Source organism: Budorcas taxicolor, chromosome 11 (assembly GCF_023091745.1).
Source record: "Budorcas taxicolor isolate Tak-1 chromosome 11, Takin1.1, whole genome shotgun sequence".
In the NCBI taxonomy this organism is placed as follows: Eukaryota; Metazoa; Chordata; class Mammalia; order Artiodactyla; family Bovidae; genus Budorcas; species Budorcas taxicolor.
This window is the reverse complement of record NC_068920.1, coordinates 74,403,370-74,430,043: the sequence shown is the minus strand read 5'-3', so window position 1 is coordinate 74,430,043 and position 26,674 is coordinate 74,403,370. Positions and strand designations below refer to the sequence as shown.

At 40.6% G+C, this 26,674-nt stretch overlaps 1 protein-coding gene across 2 annotated transcripts in view; it reads left to right on the top strand.

The window, feature by feature from the left end:
- Positions 1-1,379: 1,379 nt before the first annotated feature.
- MEMO1 (mediator of cell motility 1) overlaps positions 1,380-26,674 on the top strand; it is a 110,850-nt gene continuing 85,555 nt past the window's right edge. Inside the window, exon 1 of one of the 2 annotated variants that reach the window (XM_052648314.1) lies at positions 1,380-1,709. In XM_052648314.1, the coding sequence (XP_052504274.1) occupies positions 1,649-1,709 (61 nt within the window). In that variant the 5' untranslated portion in view covers positions 1,380-1,648. The remainder of the gene's footprint in view (positions 1,710-26,674) is intronic. The other variant, XM_052648313.1, reaches the window with a different exon arrangement.

Below are 26,674 nucleotides of genomic sequence, written 5' to 3'. Positions count from 1 at the left end.
CATTTGCTCTTACTCTCTTCCTAGTTTTGGAACGGTCTACTCCATAACATTTTCTTGGAGGTCCAAGATATTCTACTTTACTGGGATTATTATATAATTTTAATCTAATTCTTTGTTTCTGACACTTGCGGTGGGATTTAAAAGATAATTGAGGGTTGGAAATAATGTTTGGGGGGTTAGTCGCTAAGTCGTGTCTGGCTCTTGCAACCCCACGGACTGCAGCCAGCCAGGCTTCTCTGTTCATGGGATTCTCCAGGCAAGATTACTGGAGTGGGTTGCCATTTCCTTACCCCTTCCCAACCCAGGAATCGAACCCTGGTCTTTTGCACTGCAGGCAGTCTTTACCAACTGAGCTATGAGGGAAGCCAATGTACTAGGCTCTCCTAACACCTCGAGTATTGTTACGACCATTTTATAGATGAGAATAACTGAGGCTAGCTATGTCACACTGTCGCCCAGGTACAGAGTTAAGATATGCACTTACATAAACATAAATCGAAACAAGACAACTTTACAGTATCGAAGCCACGATTAGGTGGTAAGGGTGCCCTGTGAAGCAAAAACAGCATTTGCTGCACCACAGGCACACCTGCTTCTGCAAATGAACTTTCCAACGTGGCGACAGACTTGCGTGCCTAGGAGTGAAGCCTTGGGGGTAAGCACCCACTAAGGGTTCCTGCGTGTGGTGGGGAAGACGGGACTTTCCACGTGGAAAGCTGCACCGAAGAGCCCTCGGTGTTCTCGGTTTAAGGAAGTTGGTTGGGGGAGGGGGCTTGCCCTGCGGCTGCGTCCTGCTCCCCGCGCCCTCCCCCTCCCCGCCTCTGCTGCCGCTAAACCCCGGAGAGCGGAGCGTGCACGGTGAGATTCCTCGGCGGGCCTGGCAGCGGCTGCTGGGCATGCTCAGTGGGCAGGACCCGTTAGAGTGGCGAGTAAGGAAGCGTTGGCTCTTCTCTAGGCTGCCTTCCCCGGTTCAGGCCCCGGCCCTGGGCTTTTGTGTGCGCAGAGCCGCGGCCGCCGCTGCTTCCTCGCGGGGCCGCCCGACCCCAGATGCCGTCTGGCCTGTCCGGTGTCCGCCGTTGACCTCGCCGCGCAGCCGGAGGAGGAGCGGGGCGGGGCGGGGCCGGCGGGCCGGCAGCCGGGCGGGCAGGAGGGCCCGGCCGGGGGTGGGGGTGGGGGTGGGTGCGGGGAGTCCCGCCGGGGGTGGGGGGAGGGGGCGGGCGTGGAGTCACGGGGGTGGGGTCACCGGCGGTGGCTCGGGGAGGCCGACCGGGAAGGGAGGGGGCCGTGGGGGCGGCTCGGAGGAACCAGCCCCCGCTGGGGAGCAGCGGCGACTCCGGGGGCCGGGGCCACGGCTCTCCGAGCTTCGGTGTGAGGCCGCCGCGGGCCCCGTCTTCCGGCGGCCGCCCGAGTTTGTGGTGATTGTTGCCGCCGCCGCCACCGCCCCGGCTGCCATCTCCTCCTCCTCCTCCCGGGCCGCCGCCTCCTCCTCTTCCTCCTCCTCCTGGGCCGGGTCGATCCCCTCCCCGCTGCCGCCTCCTCCTGGGCTGGGCCCGCGGTGTCTCGTCCCCTCGCGGAGCCGCTCCTGCCGCCGCTGCCGCCGCCGCCTCCTCATTCATCCTCGTGCACCATAGGCGGCACAGGCACCAAGATGTCCAACCGAGTGGTCTGCCGGGAAGCCAGTCACGCCGGGAGCTGGTACACAGCCTCAGGTAGGGCCCCAGGCCGGCCGGCCCGCCCGCCGCCGCCGCCGCCTGGCCCGGCGCCCGGCCGCCCGAGGTCGGCGGCCCGGCCCCGCGCGGCGGCGGGAGGGACGAGGGCGCGGACGGCCGCCGGCCGCGGACCGCGTGGGGAGGGAGCGGGCCGGAGGCCGGCCTCGCCGCCTGCCCGACCCGGGCGGCATCCTGCCGGGCAGCCCGGGGGGCCGGGCACCCTCACGCTCTGCCCGGAGTTGGGCGAGAGGGAGAGTTGCCTCCTCGGCAGCCTGCGCCCTCCCTCGGGACCCGGCTTGGGCAAAGAATGTGCTACCCGACCGAGCCTCGTCGCCTCCTCCAGCTCCCGGGAAGCGGGTGGCCGGCCGCAGCCACCCTGGGGAGGACCGTTCACCAGGCGCCCGAGTCCCGCTTCCCCCGCGCGACCCTCCGGCCGCGGGAGGGACGCGCCTTCCTCCTCTCCCCTTCCCTCCCCTCCCGTCTCCTCTCCTCTCCTCTCCTGCCCGAACGGCGCCCGCGGGACCCGGGGAGTTCTCAGCCTCCCGGGTGCACCCGGGCTCTGCTCGCCCGCCTCCTGCCAGGCACCCTTCGCCCTCTCCACCCCCCACCCCACCCCGACAGTTGAGAACGGGAGGCCGCATTCTCCCTCACCTCTTCAGGTGCTCTGCCGTCTTGAGAGGAGTGAAGGGTAGTACTTTTTCGCTTGTCAGACTGGAGGCAAGGTCTGGGCTTGGGAGATCTGGGAGAGGAGGCCCTTTCCTGGGATTTGCAGCTCAGCCCGTTGGGGGTAGGGTAGGAGTACTGTTAAGCAGGGGCTTGGGGTGGCCTCCCAGCTCTTTTGTCGGTGTTTTCATTGTTACTGTCATTCACGAAAGGGGCAGCTGGAGATGGCATCAGCACTTTTCCTGAGCGGCCTCTCAAGCCTCAACACCGAGCAGGTGCTGGAAATAACGAACGCGGTGGTCAGGTTTTGAGTGAATTTAATCTTCTGTCGACACTGTCCAAAAACATTTTAGAGCTCTTTATGTAAAAGAGTGTAGGGATTTTCCCTTTAATAAAGCTCTGGTTGGAACGACTGTTTGGGGGGATTACTTTCTGGAGTCACATTTCTGTTAAGTGACAAAGTTCCACTGTGATTCCTGAATTTTCCTTCATTTGGTACTGGCTTATCAATAACTAGACCCAACTCTTTAATGTGAGTGAGATCATGTTTTCGTTTGCAAATGGTTGGGTTGGACAGTGACATGGTTTGTGAGAAGACAAAGATTTGCAAGATAATTAATTTCTCTGAGGTTGCTAAGCTCTCATTAAATGCATGCACTTTACTGACTCACTGAAGATTTCCTGTGTTAAGAAGACACAAAGGATTTGTAGGCCTAACAGGTAGCTATAGTTTTGCATTAAGCAGATGACTTTTCATGGTTACAGTGGCTTCCCTCATGGTCCCAAAGTACTTCATAAATATTTCATCAGGTCTCACAACCTGGAATGTTAGCTAAGCTTTTCTTGTTCAATTTATGCATATGTGCCCAAGATTCTGTACAGACCAGTGGCAGAACAGGAATGGGAGTCACTGGTTCCTGGGTTTCTCTTCCAGTCAGTGCACTATTACTATTAAATTTATCAATGAATAATAGTCTTTTCAAGGTTGTAAGTCACTAAACGTTTTTTCTTCAGTGTGTTCTGAAGCGTTACAGAGTCTCAGTTTTCACTTTCATGACCATCTTTTGGTTAATTTGTCTTCTATACCTTTCAAAAGTGTTTTAAACTTCTTTTGTAGTTTGCATTGAACTGTGGGCAAATGATTCTGGAGCAATTTTTATAGGTTCTTGAACATTCTTTTCATAGTAAAATAAGGCATAGTTCACACTTCAGACTTGAAAAGTCTTCAGTAATTTCTCAATGTTAAGAATTCTTTAATCTAGCTCAAGACATTGTGTTTTTAAAACTATCAATAGTGAACTAAAATGGACAACTTAAAAAAATTTTTAAACTATATTCTCATTTCTCTAAATTCTGAATGAAGTCAATGTCATTTTGGTAATGTGAGTTGTCATGGAGAAGTTTATTGTTAAAAAAAATTCAGACCATGTGTGGCTTGTGTGTGTGTGTGACTTAAGTAATAATTAAGGGTTAATTTAAAACAATTTAGTTTTAAAAGCTGATTTCATGTTTTAAAAATGAGTAAAAAGATATGTAAGTAAATTTTGATTTAATCTAGTGACCCCTAGACCCCAGTGTACCTAGATTGGTACCATTGACCATTGGAAAAATTTTACTTGTGTTATTGTTGTTCCCTTAAACTAACCCTAAAAACATATAATAGGAGACATGCTTTTGGATTGTCATTCTGTAGTTCCTACAGCATTTAAATGATTATGTCTGTAGAATTGAAGTGTTCAATTACTGATAAAAGAGAGAAATAAAGTATGCTTCATTTATATAGCTAGTTCAGAAAAAAAAGTGTATGCACACATATATGTGTTTTATAACACACATCTTCATCTAGCTATATGCTAGATCCATTGATAGAAGTATCAAGTATTCCCTGCCCTCCAGGAAGATAATTTGAAGTAAGTAGTAACTCAGGACAGCAAGTAAATATCAGATAAATTGAAGCAGTGCTTCTAGGAGCTAGGAGGAGGGTGGAATCACTTCAAAAGATTAGAATTATGTTTCGAAGGAAGGGTATTTGGGTAGCTTTGGAAAGGGGAAAGTATATTGGGGAACACCACAAAGATACAGAGGCAGGTGAGTATAAGTAGGTCAGTTTAACAAGAATGGAAGGTTCTCACAGGGGTGTGGTTCAAGGACCTGGTTGAAGCTAGGGTGTAGATCCCTATGCATTCATAGGGATTTGACTTATGCAGTGGGCAGTCACGACCAGTGCAGAAGTTTCTGAGTGGGGCACTGATACACAAGAAACATTTTAGGAAAATTAATCTCATAGGACGGTTAATCCTCACTTCTTTATGGGTGTACAGCAGGGATCAGCAAACTCACATTGCCTGCAGTCCAAATCCAGCCTGTGACTTTTTTTTTTTGTAAAGTCCACTAGTGAAGTATGGTTTTTCATTTTTAAAGGGTTTAAAAAAAACCAAGAAGTGCAGTAGAGACTGTATGTGGCTTGTAAAGCCTAAAGTTTTTACTATTTATTGGCCTACAGAAAAAAATCGTTGACACATAGTATACGTTAGTGGTTCTCAATGTGACTTCTAGATCAGCAGTATAATGACTGTATTCTGTATTTGTTTCTGGGTGTGTTGTATCTTTCATTTCATTGTTTCAGGCCCTTATCTTCTATCTGGACAGTTATAACTCTCTCCTAACTGCTGTTCTTTCTGCCAGCTTGATTCCTCTTAAGTCTATGCTCTGCATTGCTCCCTGGATAATCTCTCTGACCACATAATTTCTTTGCATAATCCTCACTGGCCCATCTTGCCTGTTGGATAAGGTCTAAGTCCTTTATGACTTGGCATCTTTCTATCTCTTGCCACTTCCCCCAGTCCCATCCTAGTTCTCCCTTTTACTACTCTTAAGCGATGTCTAACAGCTGTTCATTGTTTCTTTAAATACACTATGCTGTTTCTTATCACTGTGTTTTTATTCGAGCTATTTTCTCTGTTGGAATGCACTTCACCAGGATAACTTCTAATGTTTTAAGGACTCAGGTGTTAACACCTCCTAGAAGCCTACCCTGATGCCTTTCCTCCCACTGTCTGTCGTTGATGTTCCTTTGTGTTCCCATAATATCCGGTGTGTATCTCTATACATTTACCTTGTTATCCATGTGTGTGGTCTTTTGTAAGATTATGAACTAGAAGCCAGGGATCATTTGCTACTAATTTTTTTTATACCTTAAGTTCTCAGCGCTGGTTTTGTACAACTTAGTAGATATTCAATAAGTATCTGAACAAGTGAACATTAAAGTACTTGGCATATAGGAGATTCGGACAAAGATATTGATGTCTGAATCCCTAAGAGCATTGGGCGTCATATAGGACCATTGCTAGTTAAGTCTCTGAGCATGATGTAGGTGAAGAATCTTGGTAGAAAAGGATTAGAAATCTTGATTCACTAGTTAGGGGGACTGTATTTCATATAAGGTTTTTAAAGAAATATGACATACATAGAGAAAAGTGTACAGCCAATTGAAGTTTCACAAAATAGGGATATCATTGTAAGTAGCAGCCAGCTCAGCAAATGTCAGTACTGGAATTCTCAACTTGCACTGTATTCCTTGTATTCTAACACCATAGGGAAGTTTTGTCTGTTTTTGAACTCTGTATAAAAGGAATCATGTAGTATATCTTGTTTGAGCTTCTTTTGCTCAACATTATGTTTGAGATTAATTCATGTTTTACTGTGGTTTGTTTATTATTATTGTATTCTATTCTAATGTTTGGGGGGTTTGTCGCTAAGTTGTGTCCGTCTCTTGCAACCCCATGGACTGTAGCCTGCCAGGCTCCTCTGTCCATGGGATTCTCCAGGCAAGATTACTGGAGTGGGTTGCCATTTCCTTTTCCAGGGGATCTTCCCAACCCAGGAATTGAACCCGGGTCTCCTGCACTGCAGGCAAAGTCTTTACAAACTGAGCTATAAGCTGAGTGCTGAAGAATTGATGCTTTTGAACTGCGGTGTTGGAGAAGACTCTTGAGAGTCCCTTGGACTGCAAGGAGATCCAGCCAGTCCATCCTGAAGGAGATCAGTCCTGGGTGTTCTTTGGAAGGACTGATGCTGAAGCTGAAACTCCAATACTTTGGCCACCTCATGGGAAGAGTTGACTCATTTGAAAAGACTGTGATGCTGGGAGGGATTGGGGGCAGGAGGAGAAGGGGACGACAGAGGATGAGTTGGCTGGATGGCATCATCGACTCAATGGACGGGAGTTTGGGTAGACTCCGGGAGTTGGTGATGGACAGGGAGGCCTGGTGTGCTGCGATTCATGGGGTCACAAAGAGTCGGACACGACTGAGCAACTGAACTGAACTGATTCTATTCTATGAGTAAACCACAGTTTTTCCATTCTACTGTTGATGGACATTTACATTATTTACAGTTTTGCCGCTTTGGAAATTTTTGTACTCTTACTTCCTGATGAACACATATATGCATTTTTATTGGGTATGTACCTTAAGTGGAAAGGTCATAGTTATGGCTATGATATATTCATTTTTAGTAGATTTTGCTGAAGTTCTGCCAAGTGGTTTCATAAACTTATACTCCCTCCGGCAGTGTGTGAGAGCGTTCCAGTTGTTCCACATCTTTGCCAACACTTGGTATTGTCAGTCTTTTTATTTTTGGTTATTGCTGGGAGGCTGTGTAGTGACATTGATTGTAGTTTTTATTTTCCCGATGACTGTTGAAATTGAGCATCTTTTTATATTAGCCATTTGAACTTCTGCTTTTGTGAAATGTATTTTAAGTCTTTTGCCCTTTTTCTACTAGAGTATTTACTTTTTCCGTGTTGATGTAGTTCTTTATGTATTTTGGATATAGTCTTTTTAGATAGGAGTATTGCAGATATCTTCTGCTCTGTAGCTTTTTCAGGATCTTGGTGTCTTGGTGACTCAAAAGTTCTTCAATTTAAAGAAGTCTGGTTAACAATTGGTTATTGTTCTTTTGTTTCCATTTATGAAATCTCTACCCATGAAATTTAACTTTGCTATGTTTTCTTTTAAAAGCTTTCTTTTCACCTTTCATAGTAAGATCAGTAATTCATTTGCTTGATAGCTGTATCTGTATGGTTTTGGTGGGTTACATAGATTTATTTTGAAATGTACATATAGAAAAATTATAAATAAGTGTGTAAAATGGGTGGTACACTTTGATGAATATCCAGAAATATAACATACTCTGTAGCTATCTCCAGCTCAAGAAACAGAACATTTTCAACATCTCTGAGGGATGTATTACATTTTAATGTTTTCTGAAATTGGTATATTTTATATCTTAAGTGTGTATATAATGTGGGAGTATTCCCCCCCGCCCCCGGAAATTGGTTGTTATAGCTTATAATCACTAGTGCCATAGAAGTAAGGAAATATATCAGAGTCTAATGATTTCATAAAGTATTCTTGAAATGTTTGTTTGATATATCTTAATAGCAGTTTGCTTTTTTAAGTTGTTTTAATTCTTTCTGTTGTATTTCATGAATATATTTAATAGAATTATATCAGGGTTCTATCATTGGAAAACCACAACCTTTTTTTATTGCTTGTATCTTGAGTTCTAGAGTGTCAAAATATATCTTGGTGTGTGAGAAACAAACACATTCTTTGAAGAGAAAATACTGTATAGTATTTAGTTTTGAAATGAACTTTCTTCTTTGTGCTTCATCTTGTTATTTTATGTTGGAGAAAGACAAGAAAGAAAGAACGAATTTCTTAGGTAAATTGTTGAGATTATTGCTTAATTACCTCTCTCTCACTTTCTCTCTTGTCCTTTCACGTGCAGTTTCCAAGTCAAAAATCTTCCCTACCTTCGTGGTGTAGTTTATATTATCTACTTTTGAGTTTTTGTCTATTTTGAAGAAAGTCAAGACACCAAATAAAGATGTCATTTGTTAAATGTATTCTGTAGTTGTATTTACATATATGTGTATGTAACTTCTAATCTTCAAAAGGCTGCTACAAGTTTGGTATTATCTGCATTTATGGATGTGGAAACCATGACTCAGAGAGTTTGAGAAACCTGTTTAAGTTGTTTAAGGTATAGTAAGTGGAAGAGCCAGTCTGACTCTGAGACTAGGGGCGAGTAAGTATGCTTTCCCAAACACTGAGATTTTCTGTTCCAGTCAGGTTTTTCCCTTACTACAATATTTGCATTTAATTGGCACTTATATTTCATTTATGGTTTGTAAAGCATTGTCTCACACATTTTTATTTTCAGAATAATCTTATGATTAGGTGTAGGACAGGTAGGGTGGGCAGGTCATTAATCCACCCCCACTTTGCTATTTTATTCATGAGAAACTAATAAGACTTGAAGGAGACTAAATTGCCTGAGTCATCTGCTGTTAAGTGGTAGAGCTAGAATTTGAACCTAGGACTTGTAGCTGAAGCCTAGTGTTCTTTCTAATTATAGTAATGCCAGAGTAAGTAAGAAGTTGAGCTATTTGGAATCAGTAAGCACCTCTATAATTGTCAGGTAAATATATTATAAAATAATAAAAACGTGATTAAAAAACATTTATGAAATATTGAGTATTATTGATATGGTATAAAAACTGACAAGAGAATTGGTAGAATTTAATTAATCAAGGATTAAATCAAATCTAGGATTTGAATTTGGGCCTAACAAAACTTGACACTTCTGTAGAGGCTTTATTTAACATATTTATCAGTATTGGACAGACTCAGTTCTGTCTGAAAGGTACTACTCTAGGGACAGGTGCCTAGAAGAAGATGAAACAGACAGAATCGCTATAGAGTTTATATTCTCGTTGGAGACAGGCTATAAATAAGGTAAGTAAAACATAAAGTACATTAGATAGAGGAAAGTGCTTTGGAGAACTACAAAGCAAAGAGCTGACGCAAGAGGAATGTTGAAGAATGGGAGGAATTTTAAATGGCAAGGAAAGGGTTGACTTCACTGGACCTACATTTGAGTGAAGAAGTAGGTGAAAGAACAAGCCTTGTATTCTATATAATTTCAGGTCAAGGGTACAGCAAGTTCAAAGGTACTGTGGCTAGAGCAGGCCTGGAGTATTTGAGGAATGCAAGAAGGTCATTGCAACTAGAATGAAGTGACATGAGGTGGTTTGATATGAGGTTAAGAGGAAAATAAAATAGCTGGGGCAGAGGCACAAAGGTGTTGTGGTCAGATGATATTGGGTCTGGAAGACCAGTGTGAGGACTTGAGTGAGATAGCCATTGGAAGATTTTGAGCAGTTCATGACAGGATCTAATTTAGACTGAACTCTAACAGCTTGACTGCTATGTTAAGAGTAGACTAGAGTTGGGGTGTGGTGAAAGCAGTGGCAAGGCCTGCACCAACAGTTAAGAGGAAAGTAGCACTCCATCTTACAGGTGGGGATGGATTGAGTAATAGCTGTGAGGGAGAATAAGAAGTGGTTGATTATTGGATATATTTCGATGGTAGAGTCAAAAGGATTTGCTGACATACTCAAAGTGAGATATGAGAGGCAGAGAAGAGTCATGGATAGCTCTAAGGTTTATCCCTGAGATTGCAATAATGGAATTGCTGTTATCTGAGATAAGGAAGAGAAACAGGTTTGGAGGGGGAAGGTTAGAAGCTTGATTTTGGTCTGTTAAGTTTGAGATGTGTGCTTTATAGTTAAGTGAATATGTGAGTCTGGAGTTTAGGGGAGACGCCTAGGGTGGAGATATAAGATTGGGAATTATCATCATGTTGGATGGCTCAGCAGTAAAGAATTCGCCTACTAATGCAGGAGGTGGCGGGAACATGGGTTCAGTCCCTGGGTTGAGAAGATCCCGCGGAGGAGGAAATGGCAACCCACTCTAGTATTCTTGCCTGGAAAGTTCCATGGACAGAGGAGTCTGGCTGGCTACAGTACATGGGGTTGCAAAGAGTTGAGCACGACTGAGCATGTGAGCATGCACGCAGATAATATATTTGAAGCCAAGTGTCTGGATGAGATCACTGTAGAAATCAAAGTAGCCAGAAAAAAAGAGGTTTGTGAGTGAGCCTTAGAACACTTCGCACTTGAGGAGGTGAGGGTTATCATGTAAGGAAGATAGATGAAGCTTCTGGTGAGGAGAAGGTGTCCTGGGAGCCAAGTAGGGAAAATGCTTTAAGGCATCTCAACACAATTTATATAGTTTTTTTTCTTAGAAAAGCACATTTAATCTGGTTTAAGCGACTCTGGTCTTAGCCGTCTCTTACCCTGCTCCCAGAGCTTCCTAACTGGTTGCCTAGTTCCCATTCTATTCTTTACACAGCAGCCTGAGAGATCTTTTCAAAATGTAAATAAGATAATATTATTTTCTAAAAATCCTATCATATTAATATTTAAAATCGTACTTAAAAATCCTTGCCAAGGCTTAGAAGGTTTTACATGCATTCACCTCTGCTCAACGTTCTCATTTTATCTCATATTGCCTTTTGTTTACCTTATGCTGTTCCAGCCATTCAGGCCCCCTTCTTGTTCCACAAATACGTCAAGCTTATACCTGCCTTAGGACTTTTGTGTATACTTCATGATGTCTTCATGCATGGATGTGAAAGCTGGACAGTAAAAAAGGCTGAGCGCCGAATAATTGATGCCTTCAAACTGTGGTGCTGGAGAAGATTCTTGAGAGTCCCTTGGCCTGCAAGGAGATCAAATCAGTCAGCCCTAGAGGAGATCATCCCTGAATATTCATTAGAAGGACTGATGCTGAAGCTGAAGCTCCAATACTTTGGCCACCTGATGCGAAGAGCCGACTCTTTGGAAAAGACCCTGATGCTGGGAAAGATTGAGGGCGGGAAGAGAAGGGGACGACAGAGGATGAGATGGTTGGATGGCATCACCGACTCCATGGACATGAGTTTGCTTGAGCAAACTCCGGGAAATAGTGAGGGAAAGGGAAACCTGGCAAGCGGCAGTCCATGGGTTGCAGAGTCGGACATGACTGAGCTACTGAACAGCCAAGTTGTTAACTAACAAAGTAGTTAATAACAAAGTGTTAACTAATCCTGGCTGGGAAGTCAAGGAAAGGGTGTTATTTATTGACTCTTGTTAGTCACAGTTAGGAGGAGACTTAGGGGGAGACATTGAAAATGAATGGAATAGGTTTTCCCAAAGTGTTCTGAGAAACAATAGTCCTTGGAGATGCCTTTGCAGAAAGGGTTTATGGTCAGATAAGTTTAGGAAATGATGCATCTGTTTTTCTCCCCTGGGCTCAGATATCTAACAATGGACTTGTTTTATGGCTCATTACATGGTCTGTCTTGGTGAGTGTTCTGTGTTTGTTTGAAAATAATGTATGTTTTTTGTAGTTGTGAGGTAGAATGCGCTCTAAATATTAATTAGGTTAAGTTGGGTTGTTGTATTTAAGTCTTCTAACTTTCCTATTGATTTTCCTTTTTTGTCTGTCCATTCCTGAGAGGAGTATTAAAATTCCAACTGTAATTCTGGATTTGTCTATTTTTCTCTTTTAGTTTTGTTGATTTGTTGCTTCAAGTTTTGTGAATCTCTGTTTTCTGATATACCTGTTAGGAGTTACACTTTCTTGGTGAACTGAGCATGACAGTACATGTTCCTCTTTCTGTTTGGTAGTATTTCTTAATTTGAGTTGTTTCTTGTTTTGTATTAATGAAGCCAGTCCAGCTTCCTTGTGGTTAATATTTACATATGGTATATGCTTTTCCTTGTGTGTCAAGGGTCACCAAGACCACCTTCAGGTTTGATGATTTGTTAGAAGGATCAAAGCAGTTATACTTACAGATGGGGTTTATTACAGAGAAAGAATACAGATTAAAATGAGGAAAAGTACGTATAGTGGAGTCCAGGAGGAACCAGGTGTGAGTGTCCAGTTGTCCTCTCAGTGATGCGTGACAGCAAGCGTGAAATACTGCCAACCAGGGAAGCTCAGCCGGGCCTTGGTACCCAGGTTTTTATTGAGGGTCAGTCTGTAGGCATGGGCACTTTTGTGACTAGCTACTCAGTCTCTAGCCCTCCTGTCTCCTGCAGAGGTCATACTGATACAATGTGGCCCAGGTTAGCAGGAGAACAAAAATAGGAGTTCACAGTAAGTCACATTGTTGGCATACACTATCTGGCAAGGCCCCAGGTATACAAAGACACCTAAAAAAATTGTGGTGGAATATATGTAACAAAATTTACTATTTTACCAATTTCTATTTGTCTACTTTTCTGACATCAGCACATTTGTGTTATTTACAACCATCTCCAGCACCCATTTCTAGAATGTTTTCATCTTTCCCACTGGAGGTTTGTACGCTTTAAGCAGTTAACTCTCTGTTGACCCCTTTCTTCAGCCGTGGCAACCCGTCTTTTTTATCTATGGTTTTGCCTGTCCTTGGTGCATTTAAGTGAATTCATACAGTATTTGTCCTTTTATGTCTGATTTATTTAACTTGGCATGTTTCCAGAGTTCATTTAGGTTGTAGCATGTTAGCAGAATTCTTTTCTAAAAATGAGTACTACCCATTGTATGATATACCACAGTTTACTTATTCATTTATTTGTTGACAGACGTTTCCGTTATTTCTACCGGTTGACTTTTGTGAGTGACATTGCTGTGAATGTTGGTGTACAACTGTCTGCTTGAATCTTGCTTTTAGTTATTTTTTATATCTATCTAGAAGTAGAATTGCTGGGTCATATAGTTCAATACCTGGGTTGGGAAGATCCCCTGGAGAAGGAAATGGCAACCCACTCCAGGACCCATGGAAAATCCCATGGACAGAGGAGTCTGGTAGGCTACAGTCCATAGGGTCGCAAAGAGTCAGACATGACTGAGTGACTTCACTTTATAGTAATGCTGTGTTTTAACTTTTTGACAAAACACCAAGCTGATTTCCACAGCAGTTGCACCATTTTACATTTCTACCAGCAGTGTGTGGGGTTTCTGTTTTTTTTTTTTCACAACGTTGGCAACACTTGTTATTTTCCTTTTTTTTTTTTAAATAATAGTCATCCTAAAGACTGAGTTTGTATCATTATGGTTTTGATTTGTATTTTTCTAATTACTGAAGAGGAACTAAAAAACCTCTTGATGAAAGTGAAAGAGGAGAGTGAAAAAGTTGGCTTAAAGCTCAACATTCAGAAAAAGAAGATCATGGCATCCGGTCCCATCACTTCATGGGAAATAGATGGGGGAACAGTGGAAACAGTGTCAGACTTTATTTTGGGGGGCTCCAAAATCACTGCAGATGGTGATTGCAGCCATGAAATTAAAAGACGCATACTCCTTGGAAGAAAAGTTATGACCACCTAGATAGTATATTCAAAAGCAGAGACATTACTTTGCCGACTAAGGTCCACCTAGTCAAGGCTATGGTTTTTCCTGTGGTCATGTATGGATGTGAGAGTTGGACTCTGAAGAAGGCTGAGTGCCGAAGAATTGATGCGTCTGAACTGTGGTGTTGGAGAAGACTCTTGAGAGTCCCTTGGACTGCAAGGAGATCCAACCAGTCCATTCTGAAGGAAACCAGCCCTGGGATTTCTTTGGAAGGAATGATGCTAAAGCTGAAACTCCAATACTTTGGCCACCTCATGCGAAGAGTTGACTCACTGGAAAAGACTGTGATGCTGGGAGGGATTGGGGGCAGGAGGAGAAGGGGACGACAGAGGATGAGATGGCTGGATGGCATCACTGACTCGATGGACGTGAGTCTGGGTGAACTCCGGGAGATGGTGATGGACAGGGAGGCCTGGCGTGCTGCGATTCATGGGGTCGCAAAGAGTCGGACACGACTGAGCAACTGAACTGAACTGAATGACTAATTATGTTAAATACCTTTTCATGTGCTTATTGGCCATCTGTAATCATCTTTGGAGAAGTATCTTCAGGTCCTTTGCCCATTTTTGAATTGGGTTGTTTGCTTTTTTGTTGTTGTTGACCTGTAAGAGTTTGTAATATCTGTAATATTCTGGAAAGAAATCCTTTATCAGATATATGATTTGCTAGGATTTTCTCCCATCCTACAGATTGCCTTTTTACTTTCTTGATAATATTCTTTCACGTGCAGTTTTTAATTTTGCAAAGTTTAGTATTGTCTTTTTTTTTGTTACTCATGCTTTGATATCATTTCTAGAAAACCATTGGCAAATCCAAGGTTATGAAGATTTGCCTTTGTATTCTGAGAGTTTTAGTTTTAACATTTAGGTTATTGATCCATTTCGATATAAGTTTTGTAAATGGAGTGGGTTAAGATCAACTTCATTCTTTTGCTCATGGATAGTCTAGCTGTCTCAGTACTGTTTGTTGAAGAGATTATTCTTTATCCGTTGAAAATTCAAACCAATAGTTCATAGATTTTTGGGTTTATTTCTGGATTCTTAGTTCTATTCCATTGGTCTTTCTGTCTGTCCTATGTCACTACCATAATCTTCTATTTTATTTATTTGTGGTTTTTTTTTTTTTGACTGCCTCACGACTTGCAGGATCTTAGTTTTCCAACCAGGGATTGAACCTGCACCGTTGGCAATGAAAGTGTGGGTTTCTAACCAGTGGACCACCAGGGGATATGCACAACCACACTGTTTTGATTTCTGTAGCTTTTTTTTTTTTTTTGTAATATTTATTTGGCTGCGGAGGGTTTTAGTTCTGGCATGTGTAATCTAATTTTCTGACCAGGGATTGAACCTGGGCCCCCTCTATTGGCAGCACAGAATCTTAGCCACTGGACCACCAGGGAAGTCCCTGATTTCTATAGCTTTTTTTTACTCTGTTTTTGAAAGGTAGTTTGGTAGGTATTGAATTCAGTAGATATGTTGACATTACTTCTTTTAGCATTTTATAAATGTTCTGTTGTATTTTGGCTTGCACAGATTCTGAGAATTCTGTGATTTTAAAATATTTGTTCCTGTGAATTCAGGGTGTCTTTTTTTCATCTGGTTACTTTAAGATTTTAAAAAGTTATTACCATTTTCCTGCTAGTCTATTATCATGTGCCTTTGAATAATTTTCTTTGAATTTAGTCCTGTTTCGGATTTGTCAGGTTTCTCAAGATGTGTGGGCTGTAGTTTGCAGCAAATTTGGAAAAACAGTCATCATTATCATCTCATATGTTTTTCTTTTTCACTTCCTTTGTTTTCTAGACTCCAAACAAAAGTATGTTAGATAGCTTAATATTGAACCACAGTTCACTGAGAATTCTTTTTTTTCTCTCTGCTTACTTTTGGATAATTTCTTTTGCTTTATCTTCCCAATTCACTGATTCTTTTTTTTTTTTTCTTGTGCAGTATCTAATTTTGCTTTTAATTCTATCAGTGACATCTTTGAAGTATAAAAGAATTAAAATAACTGCTGATTTCATGGTTTCACCTGAATATTTCTTTCTTTCTTCCTTTCCTTTCTACACTGTGCGACTTGTGGAATCTCAGTTCCCTGACCAGGGGTTGAAGTGGAACCATGGCAGTGAAAAGTCCTGAATCCTAACCACTAGATCACCAGGGAACTCCCAGTATTTTCTTAATAATTAATTTATTCATTACTATTTCTTTTAGGTGATGGATTAATTTAGATACTTATTCTTCTGGCATAAGTATTTATTGATAGTTGCTAGTGATACTGTTTTGCTTCAGAGAGGGGAAAAAAAAGGTTAAATATTTTTGTTTTCTGAGCGCCTAAAAATTGAAAAGGCATTTGAATTATGGCTTAATACTGGCTTTAGGATTATGTCCTTTAAATTAGACTATAAATTAAAAGTTTAAAAATACATTTTGTGTGTTTTAAGATTAAAGGTAATTCATTGAGAAGTCTCATTCTGGTACCTTTTTGTGTATCCCATATTCCGCTTCGCTTTATCAGATTCTTGAGTTCCCAGTGTTCATGCATATACAAGCACATATGGACATGCCATTATTTTCTCCCCCTTTTCAGCAAATGGAAGCTAAAGTGTAAAATGCCAGTCTCTCATGTTTTGTCTTTGCCTTTTTGTATTTACACTTTTAATAATTGGAGATCTTTTTAGTGGCCCAGACAGTAAAGAATCTGCCTGCATTGCTGGTGATCCGGGTTCTATCCTTGGGTTGGGAAGATTCCCCTGGAGAAGGAAGTGGCACCCCTCTCCAGTATCCAGTGCCTGCAAAATTTTTCCAGTGCCTGAAAAATTCCCTGGACAGGGACTTCCCTATTGGTTCAGTGGCTAATATTCTGTGCTGCCAATGCAGGGGCTCCAGGTTTGACCCCTGGTCAGGGAACTAGATCCCACATGCCACAACTAAGACCCAGTGCAGCCAAATAAATAAATAAAAATATTTAAAAGAAAATCCCATGGACTGAGGAGCCTGGTGAGCTACAGTCCATGAGGTCGCAAAGAGTTGGACATAACTCAGCGGCTAACACTTTCAACACTTTCATGTTACAGCAGATATTTTTTCAAAATTATTGATAACCTCACAAAACTTGTTTTTTGTGGATTATGTCTATTAATACCTATCAAATTAGAGATTGAAACTGAGGAACTTAAGAAATATTTACATTTAATTCATTTAAAATAACAACAATAAGCCCATTCCATGTTAACATAAGTAGCATTTTTAAGAAAATTTTATTGGAGCAGAGTTGATTTACAGTGTTGTGTTAGTTTCAGGTGTAAGGTGATTGACATTTATTAACATTTTTGCAAATATATTTAATGTCTAGCTTGATAGAAAACAGCTGGATTTTCATATCTGTTACTGCATTTTCTAATGTTATTTTACTTGAAGCATATGAGAAAATTCTGGTCTCATACAGATATGTAGTTAGAAAAGAACAGAGTATTTTAATAGACTGTTCAGATAATTGTGGCTATTCTTTGATGCTATACAAGAACTCAAGTGGTAGTTTATTATTTTTTAAACTTTTACAGACATATAGTTGACATCCAATAAGTTACACTTTTTTAACATACCTGTGAAACTGTCAACTAAATCAAAACAATGTGCTCCTTGATGGTGAACTCCAGTTTCAGAAAGATTTTATTGCAGTGTGAAATTTGAAATCATGGCAGTGAAATGAAGTTTTCAAGATCAGTTGGTCTGTCCTCCACTTTGAATGTTTCCATCCACGCAGGATTTTTTAACCCCTTGCATTAATCATTTGGAAAATATTTGTTCCTTGGGTTATGCAGATCTGACGAGTGTTTACATGTTTTATTATTCAGTGTTAAAGAATCACATTTGTTAATTTCACATACTCGTCAGAAAAGTGATAAAGTAGGAAGCTTTTAAATCTACAGTGGGAGAAACAAGTTTGCAAAATTCTGCTTTTCTCAAAGCTTGAATTTTGTAGTTAGCAATAGATATTGACAGTTGTTTTCCTTGATGTTATTTCAAGGAAATATCTGCTAAATACCCAGGATAAAGTAACCATTTGTCTATGAATCGTTCTTTCAAGAAAAATAATTTTCTATAAAAACATGGCTTGCAGTGCAGTTGTGTAAGTGCCCTGGGACAACCATTCAACACAGAATATTAAGAAAGTGTGTAGTCAAGGCTAGATATTTTATAAAATGTGTATATTTATAGGTACAGTTTGGTCAAAGGTATTTTTTAATGAAACTTTTTGAATGGTGGTTAGTGTGGGGTGGTGAAGAATGTAATGACTACTAGTATGCTGCTGCTGCTGCTAAGTCGCTTCAGTTGTGTCCAACTCTGTGCGACCCCATAGACAGCAGCCCACCAGGCTCCCCTGTCCCTGGGATTCTCCAGGCAAGAACACTGGAGTGGGTTGCCATTTCCTTCTCCAACGCAAGAAAGTGAAAAGTGAAAGTGAAGTCGCTCAGTCGTGCCTGACTCTTAGCGACCCCATGGACTGCAGCCTACCAGGCTCCTCCGTCCATGGGATTTTCCAGGCAAAAGTACTGGAGTGGGGTGCCATTGCCTTCTCCTGACTACTAGTATAGTGTGGTACTAATGCTAAGATGTCTACCATTACTTTTGAACCATCGAGTCAATGCCAGTGAGTGAATCTCAATGAGTGCCAATACAGTGAAACAAGCAAATAATGTTTTTAGTATTTTGAAAATGGTTTTGACTTGATGGACCTTTTGAAAGGGTCTTGGACTTTGCGAACCTGCGGTTTGCAGAAATTCTTACTTCTTCCTTGGCAATTATGATTAAACCTCACACACACACACACACACACACGGATTATGATTAAACCGCACACACACACACACACATGCACGCACGCACGCACACACACGGACTTTGAAAACCTCCGGTTTGTAGAAACTCTTACTTCTTCCTTGGCAATTATGATTACACCTCACACACACAGACACACACACACACACACACACACACACACGCATGCACTTGGACTTTGAAAACCTCCGGTTTGCAGAAATTCTTATTTCTTTCTTGGCAATTATGATTAAACCTCACAATACACACACACACACACACACACCCTATGCCACATTGTATACTCCTTCTACTAGTCAAAAGGGTCTTGGACTTTGAGAACCTCACACACACCCCCCACACACACCCTATGCCACACACACACCCCATGCCATATTGTATACTCCTTCTACTAGTCAAAAGGGTCTTGGACTTTGAGAACCTCCGGTTTGCAGAAATTCTTACTTCCTCCTTGGCAATTATGATTAAACCTCCCAACACACACACACACACACACGCACACACCCTATGCCATATTGTATACTCCTTCTACTAGTCACGCACATACACACCCCAGCACACCCTATGCCATATTATATACTCCTAATTATAATGGCTCAAGGAAAATGGGGAGATGTAATTTATAAATTACATGTGATTTTGATAAACTTCCTCACTTATGTTTTTCAAAGTGTGGTGAGGGATTACCATAAAACTTTTGAGTTAGACTTGCTGATATGTGGGACCCAGATGTTTGCTTTTTTTTTCTTCCTTGATGTCTGCATTTTTACCACACACCAGAGTTGGTTCTAATACAATAAGACTGGGTTGCTCAAAGTAGAGAATGACATCACCATTATTAGTTTTGTATTTACTGCTCAGAGTGGAAGATGACATCACCACTACCATGTTCGTATTTCTAGCACCCAGAGAAGTGTCTGGCACAGAGCAGGAACTCACTAAATGCTTTATGAGTGAGTGAATGACTAATCTGACTAGATTATTATGCTATTTGTCTGACACCAACTTGCTAAATATTAATATATGATGACAGAGTTAGCCTTAAATTATGTCTTTCATTATATTTTGTAGTGTGCTTAGTTTACAAATATTTAGAACTTAAAAATATTTAAGTCAGATAATATGGCTGTACTGCTTAATGATTGCTGCTTTGGTGACCTCCTGTTTTTAAGCTTCTGGTTTTAGGTAACCTGCATGATTTGGCTTATGCCTGTCTGTCCTCCCTTGTCGGTTGTCATTCTCTCCTTTGGTCACTATATTTTAGGATTCACGAAACCGATCCTTTTTCTTCCTGGTTCCTGACCTCCGGGCCATTGTGCTTGTTGTTCGTTCTCCCTGGAAGTCTCTTCCTCCAGCTCTTTTCTTGCTGCTTTCTTCTTCTTCTTCAGGTTGCAATTCAGTTGTCATATGCTTGGGGTGCCTTTCCTGTCATTCTTACTTATTCTTCCTTTATTGCTCATAAAGTAGCAATGAAATAGTCTGTTTCTTTCATAGCATTCATCGCAGTTTGAAGCTACTTTGTTTACTCTTGGCTTCCCTTCTCTAGAATGTATACCCCATGAGAACATAGACCCACCTGTCTTGTTTATTGTCTTCACAGTACTAGTACCAGAAATAGTATTGGCATATAATAGACATTTTATGAGATTTATCAAATAGATGAGTGAATGAAAAGAATATATGGAAGAAAAGTATCTGATCATATAAGAAATGACTTTAACTTAGTTTTTTATTAATAAATTGAGGACTTTATGTGAATAACTTTGTTCTACTAGTTTTTAAGTTAAATATCACAGATTACAGTTTCTGGTTTGTAAAATTGCCTGTGGATTAGACATTTCTCTTTATAAATAAATGTAATTTAAACAGTTGTTAAAACTAATAGAAGAGGGAACAACAGTGTTTTGTGATTTAAAATAAGTAGGTAAATAAAATAAAGCCTTTGCTCTTTATAACCATCCAATAAGTCATTTTAGATACTGTGATGACCCAAGGACGAAAGAGCAGATAAAACCAAGGAGGGTCTTGGAATGCAGGAACGAAAAACCAGACCCTTATCATCCTTCCCTCCCCCATGTTGTAACTATTAATGAAACAGTATAACCCATCTCCCCTCCTACCCCATAGGGAGAAGGTATTTGCCCTCCTCTTCCTCCTACCCAGTATACATGCTTCATCCAATCAGCAAATGACCCGTAAGACCCCTATCCCACTCCTTACACCCAGGGTATAAAAATGAATCAAGAACCCCTGTTCACTGTCTTTCACCGTTGGCTCTCCCTGACTACCAGGAAGCTGGCCTGCTGTGCTGGCAATGACTCTCCCCTGCCCACTCTAATAAACTTTATTCTTCTTTCATTCTGCCTTGTGTCTGGAAATTCTTTTCCAACCCATACTCAGACCACGACAGATAAATTATGACTTTCAGCATTGTAGCTTTTTTTTATGGATTTGGAAATAGAAAAGTATATGACATAGCTCCTTTTCTTCCTCCATCTTTATTGAATCATAATTGACATATAACATTGTGTAAGTTTAAGATTTACAATATGATGGTTTGATGCTCTTATATGTTGTGAAATAATTTCCACAGAAGGGTAACACTCAGTCATCTCACATAATTACCTTTTTCGGTAAGAACATTTAACATCTACTCTTTCGGCAATTTTCAAGTATACAATATAGTATTATTAACTATAGTTGTACATTAGATCCCCAGAGCTTATTTATAACTGATGGTCATTTTGACAGATGTGAAGTGATAACCTCATTGTGGTTTTGATTTGCATTTCTCTGAGAATTAGCAGTGTTGAGCATCTTTTCATATGCCTCTTGGCAATCTGTGTATCTTCATTAGAGAAATGTCTGTTTAGGTTATCTGTCCATTTCTTGATTTTTTTTTTGATATTGAGTTATATGAGCTACTTGAATATTTTGGAAATTAAGCTCTTGTTGGACTCTTCATTTCCAAATACTTTTTCTCATTTCATAGGTTGTCTTGATGTTTTCTTGGTGTTTCGTTTGCTGTGCAAAAGCTTTTAAGTCTGATGAAGTTTCATTTGTTTATTTTTGCTTTTATTTCTTTTGCCTTGAGAGACTGATCTAATAAAGTATTGCTGTGATTTATGTCCAAGAACGTTTTGCCTATGATGTCCTCTAAGAGTTTTATGGTGTTAACTATAATTCAGAAAGATACATGCACCCCAGGGTTTATAGTAGTGCTAGTTATGGTGGTTAAGATTCGGAAACAATCCAAATGTCTGTGTGCAAAATGGAATATTACTCAGCCATAAAAAAGAATGAAATATTACTATTTGAAGCAACATTGTTGAACCTAGAAAATGTTATTCTAAGTGAAGTAAGTCATACAGAAAAAGACAAATTTATATGACATCACTTATATGTGAAATCTAAAACAAATACAGATGAATCTATATACAAAGCAAGCAGGCTCACACATAGAAAACAAACGTACTGTTACCAAAGGAGAAGGGAGAGGGGAGTGATAAATTAGAAGTATGGGATTAACAGATACAAATGACTATACGTAAAATAGAGAAGCAACAAGAATTTATTGTAAAACATAGGGAACAATATTCAATATCTTGTAGTAATCTATAATGGAAAATAATCTGAAAAAAAAAATCCAAATCACTTTGCTGTATACCTGAAACTAACACAGTATTGTAAATCATTTGTACTTCAATTCTAAATAAATAAACGGTAAGAGGTAGAAGGCAAGGAGCTGACTGTTCAGTGATCTCCATCTCTGCTTTGTGTAGAATTCTTTGTCTCCTGAGGCTACTTTACCAGCTGTTGGCCAGCCTATAAATGCACTCTTCTTGGCTGTAGACCCCCATTCCTGTTCTAGTCAGCTGTGGCCAGATTGGAAAGGTTACTTGGCATTATGCCATTTGTAACCATAATTACTGTTTGTCTCTGCATTTGACTATCAGTTCAGTTCAGTTCAGTCACTCAGTTATGTCCGACTCTCTGCGACGCCATGAATCGCAGCATGCCAGGCCTCCCTGTCCATCACCAACTCCCAGAGTTCGTTCACTCAGATTCACGTCCATCGAGTCCGTGATGCCATCCAGCCATCTCATCCTTGGTCATCCCCTTCTCCTCCTGCCCCCAATCCCTCCCAGCATCACAGTCTTTTCCAGTGAGTCAACTCTTCGCATGAGGTGGCCCAAGTACTGGAGCTTCAGCTTTAGCATCATTCCTTCTAAAGAAATCCCCAGGGCTGATCTCCTTCAGAATGGACTGGTTGGATCTCCTTGCAGTCCAAGGGACTCTCAAGAGTCTTCTCCAACACCACAGTTCAAAAGCATCAATTCTTTGGTGCTCAGCCTTCTTCACAGTCCAACTCTCACATCCATACATGACCGCTGGAAAAACCATAGCCTTGACTAGACGGACCTTAGTCAGCAAAGTAATGTCTCTGCTTTTGAATATGCTATCTAGGTTGGTCATAACTTTTCTTCCAAGGAGTAAGCGTCTTTTAATTTCATGGCTGCAATCACCATCTGCAGTGATTTTGGAGCCCAAAAAAATAAAGTCTGACACTGTTTCCACTGTTTGCACATCTATTTCCCATGAAGTGATGGGACCAGATGCTATTCCTTTTCTGAATGTTGAGCTTTAAGCCAACTTTTTCACTCTCCTCTTTCACTTTCATCAAGAGGCTTTTTAGCTCCTCTTCACTTTCTACCATAGGGTGCTGTCATCTGCATATCTGAGGTTATTGATATTTCTCCTGGCAGTCTTGATTCCAGCTTGTGTTTCTTCCAGTCCAGCGTTTCTCATGATGTACTCTGTATATAAGTTAAATAAAGAAGTGAGTAGAGATGAAATAGTTAGAGGTGAAATGCAGGGTGATTAGAAGAGGCCTTTCTGTAGAGGTAGAAGTAAGTTGAAGTGTTGAATGCTGTGAAGTTCCTGAGGAGAGAGATTTCTAGTTAGACTATATATGGCTGAAATACAGTAAAGAGGGTTGGAGAGGGAGACTAGGACTATGTCATGTAGAGTCTTAGAGGGCTGCTAAAATGGTTTGGGTTTTATCCTAATTATAATGGGAATCCATGTGAAGGCAGATAGAACTAAAAAAATTTTGATCAAGCATTAAAATGTTTATACTAAAACAAATATTGAATGAAGAGCCATGATTTAAAAATTAAAGTCCTTAAAATATTTCAAAGTTTCACTGGTAGTTTACATTAGCATTGGAATTTTAATCTTAATATAGTTTAATCACCAGCTTTCAATTTTCTTTAAATTTTAAAGTGCTGTTTTTAAGTAATTGGAGCTTCTCTGTTGTCTCTGGTGGTAAAGAATCTGCCTGTAATGCATTAGACCTGGGTTCGATCCCTGGGTTGGGAAGACCCCCTGGAGAAGGGAATGGCTGCCCACTCCAGGGCTCTTGCCTGGAGAATTCCATGGACAAAGGAACCTGGCAGGCTTCAGTCTATGGGGTCATAAAGTCAGATACAACTGAGTAACTAACACTTCAAGTAACCGAGCTAAGGTATTTTGGGTTATGGACTTAGATACAGTCTGTCTACCAGTTTGCCCATCATCTGGTATAGTAATCAACAGTTGGGTTCTATATACCAGTTAATAAGGAAGTGTTTACAAAATACATGGTAGCTTTACATTAAGAATTTTGGGGAATAGAAAATAAGTGCAAATGTACCCTCACCGAAGTTCAAATGAGCCAGCCTCTAATAATAGTAGGGCTTCTGGCTTAATGACTATTAATCAACACTTATTGAGTCCTTACTATATGTCAGGCGTTTGCACTTGCACTTCTCTTTTAATAAGACAAGCACATGAGGAAGATGAGTGTTAGGTTGTTCGAGATTATGAAGTTTGTGATTGTGTTCTGACCCGTTGCCTCCCCAGTTGGAGCTCTTACCCACGTTCCATATTACTTCCCATGCAAGTTTTTTTAATAAATATTCTATATTCTAGATTATTAAACATATATTCATTTGAAAATAAAATATTAGGAAGTAATTAACGTTCAAAACAAGTTTTATTTTGTGGAGTTTCAGAGTGTAATATCAGTAAAGGCAGAAGTAAGCCTTAAAAGCCTCTGGATGTGTAAAGTGTTAGCCATGCACGGTGCGTAAATGGTACAGGGACCGAGAGTGATCAGTGGTGAAGAATCTGCCTGCCAGTACAGAAGATGCAGGAGACACGTGTTTGACCCTTGGGTAGAGAAGGTCCCCTGGAAAAGGAAAGGGCTGCCCACTCCAGTATTCTTGCCTGGAAAATTCCATGGACAGAGGAGCCTGGCAGGCTGCAGTTCATGGGGTCACAGACTTGGACACAACTGGGCACCCACACAGGTACACGTTTCGATATGTAGCTCTTATAATTAAAACATATCTTTAAGCAGGAGAACTTTAGTAGCTACCCATTTTCTGTCTATCTGGATAACAAGCTAGCTCCTTAATGTAGGCCTTAAGGGGTCACCCATTCTAGCTCTCCCCATGTCAACTGTGCAGGCTTTTGTTTGAAGCAGCTGGAATTGTCATTTCCACTTCTGTGATTTTGTTCATAGCTTCCTTCTGTTTGGAAATACCCTGCTGTCTTCTCCTGTGGTTCTAGTTAACACTTGAGTCCATTTTTTCCCAGCATTTTTTCTTCTTCAGAACTTTTAATCCCTCCCTAGGCGTTGTGTATATCCTACCTTGTTTGGTTTAGCTTTTTCCCCAACTAGATAAGCTGATGGAACTGGCTGTGACTGATACCGTTATGTAGTTAGTGTTTTATACACATAAGAAGCTCAATAATAAGAAGTTATACATGGCAGTATTAGTAATGCTTTTTAATAAACATTTTCATTTTGTTTATCTTATTATATAGCTTAAGTTTATAATCTGAAAATTTATATTCTTTTGGAGGATTTTGGTGTTTAATTTCATCAAGAAATGAAAGGTTGACACTCTAAACGAAAAAACCAAGTATATTTTGTGTTGGTGTGTATAAATAGCAAGAATACGATTATAGTAATTAATATTGTGAGTAGTTAGAATTGGGTATTCCCTTGACATTTGATATATTTAGTTATTGATATTTCAAAGCAGTTTTCTTGAATAACTTACATTGGTTTTAAAAATATAGTCTTTATAGCTTTGACTTATATGTTCTAAATTTGGAATTTAGAACATGAGGGAAGCTTTTGACTTCACTAGTGTTTTTCTATGTTGAACTATTTAAAATTTTTAAACTGTCTGAAAATTTGCTTCCTCAGTTGCCACTTTATCTTTCTCCTATTAAGTGTTCAGTTGAGGAGCACTAATTTTAGGAGAAATATTTGTTAAAAATAGTTGAAATTAGCTATCGTATAGTCTAGATGAAGGGAGTTCCCCGACGATCCAGTGGTTGGAACTCTGCATTTTTCACTGCCGTGGCCTCGGATTCAATCCTTGGTCAAGGAACTAAGATTAAGATGTATGGTGCAGCCAAAAAAAAGAGTCCAGATGGAAGTTAAACTTAACCCTCTTTTCATTTTATGGGCCATTTAAAGAGAAGGTGGTTTGCATGTATAATCCAACTTTGTGGACACTGTGGGTTCTTTTCTTCAGTTGTGTTTTCATAATCTTAGTACGTGAATATATATGTTTAGTAAGTTTTAGAAATGTGACCACTAATGCTAGGTTGTTAACGGTGTATGTGTTTTACATTATTTTCAGCATTTTTTATTTCTACCATATTTAAACATGTTTTGGAGTCTAGACTCCTTTCTCAGCTCATCATTGCAGTGTACTTGCATTGCAGTTTGTTTCTAGGCAAAACCACTTTGTTTTTTTAGCATGCAGCCCACATAGGGGGTGGGGAAGAAATGGAACTAGGACACTACTGCCCTTTTCTGGATAACCACTAAAGGATGTGTAAGCTAAGTGTTCTTTAAACATGGGTGGCATCTCCTCCATGGGTTTAGGTGTTTAGGCTTTCGGTTACTGGCCTCAGTAAGACCCTATCGTATATACACTGCCTGCTGACTCTTCTCTCTGTCACACAGATCTGGAGTTGAGGATTTTCCTCAAATCCCAACTTTATCTGGTTAAAGAAGTGTTGTCCCAGGAGAATGCATAATTTAGGAATCATAAAACTCACGAAATGTGCTGGTGTTTATTTTTATTTTTTACGTTAGTTTTACTTTCCT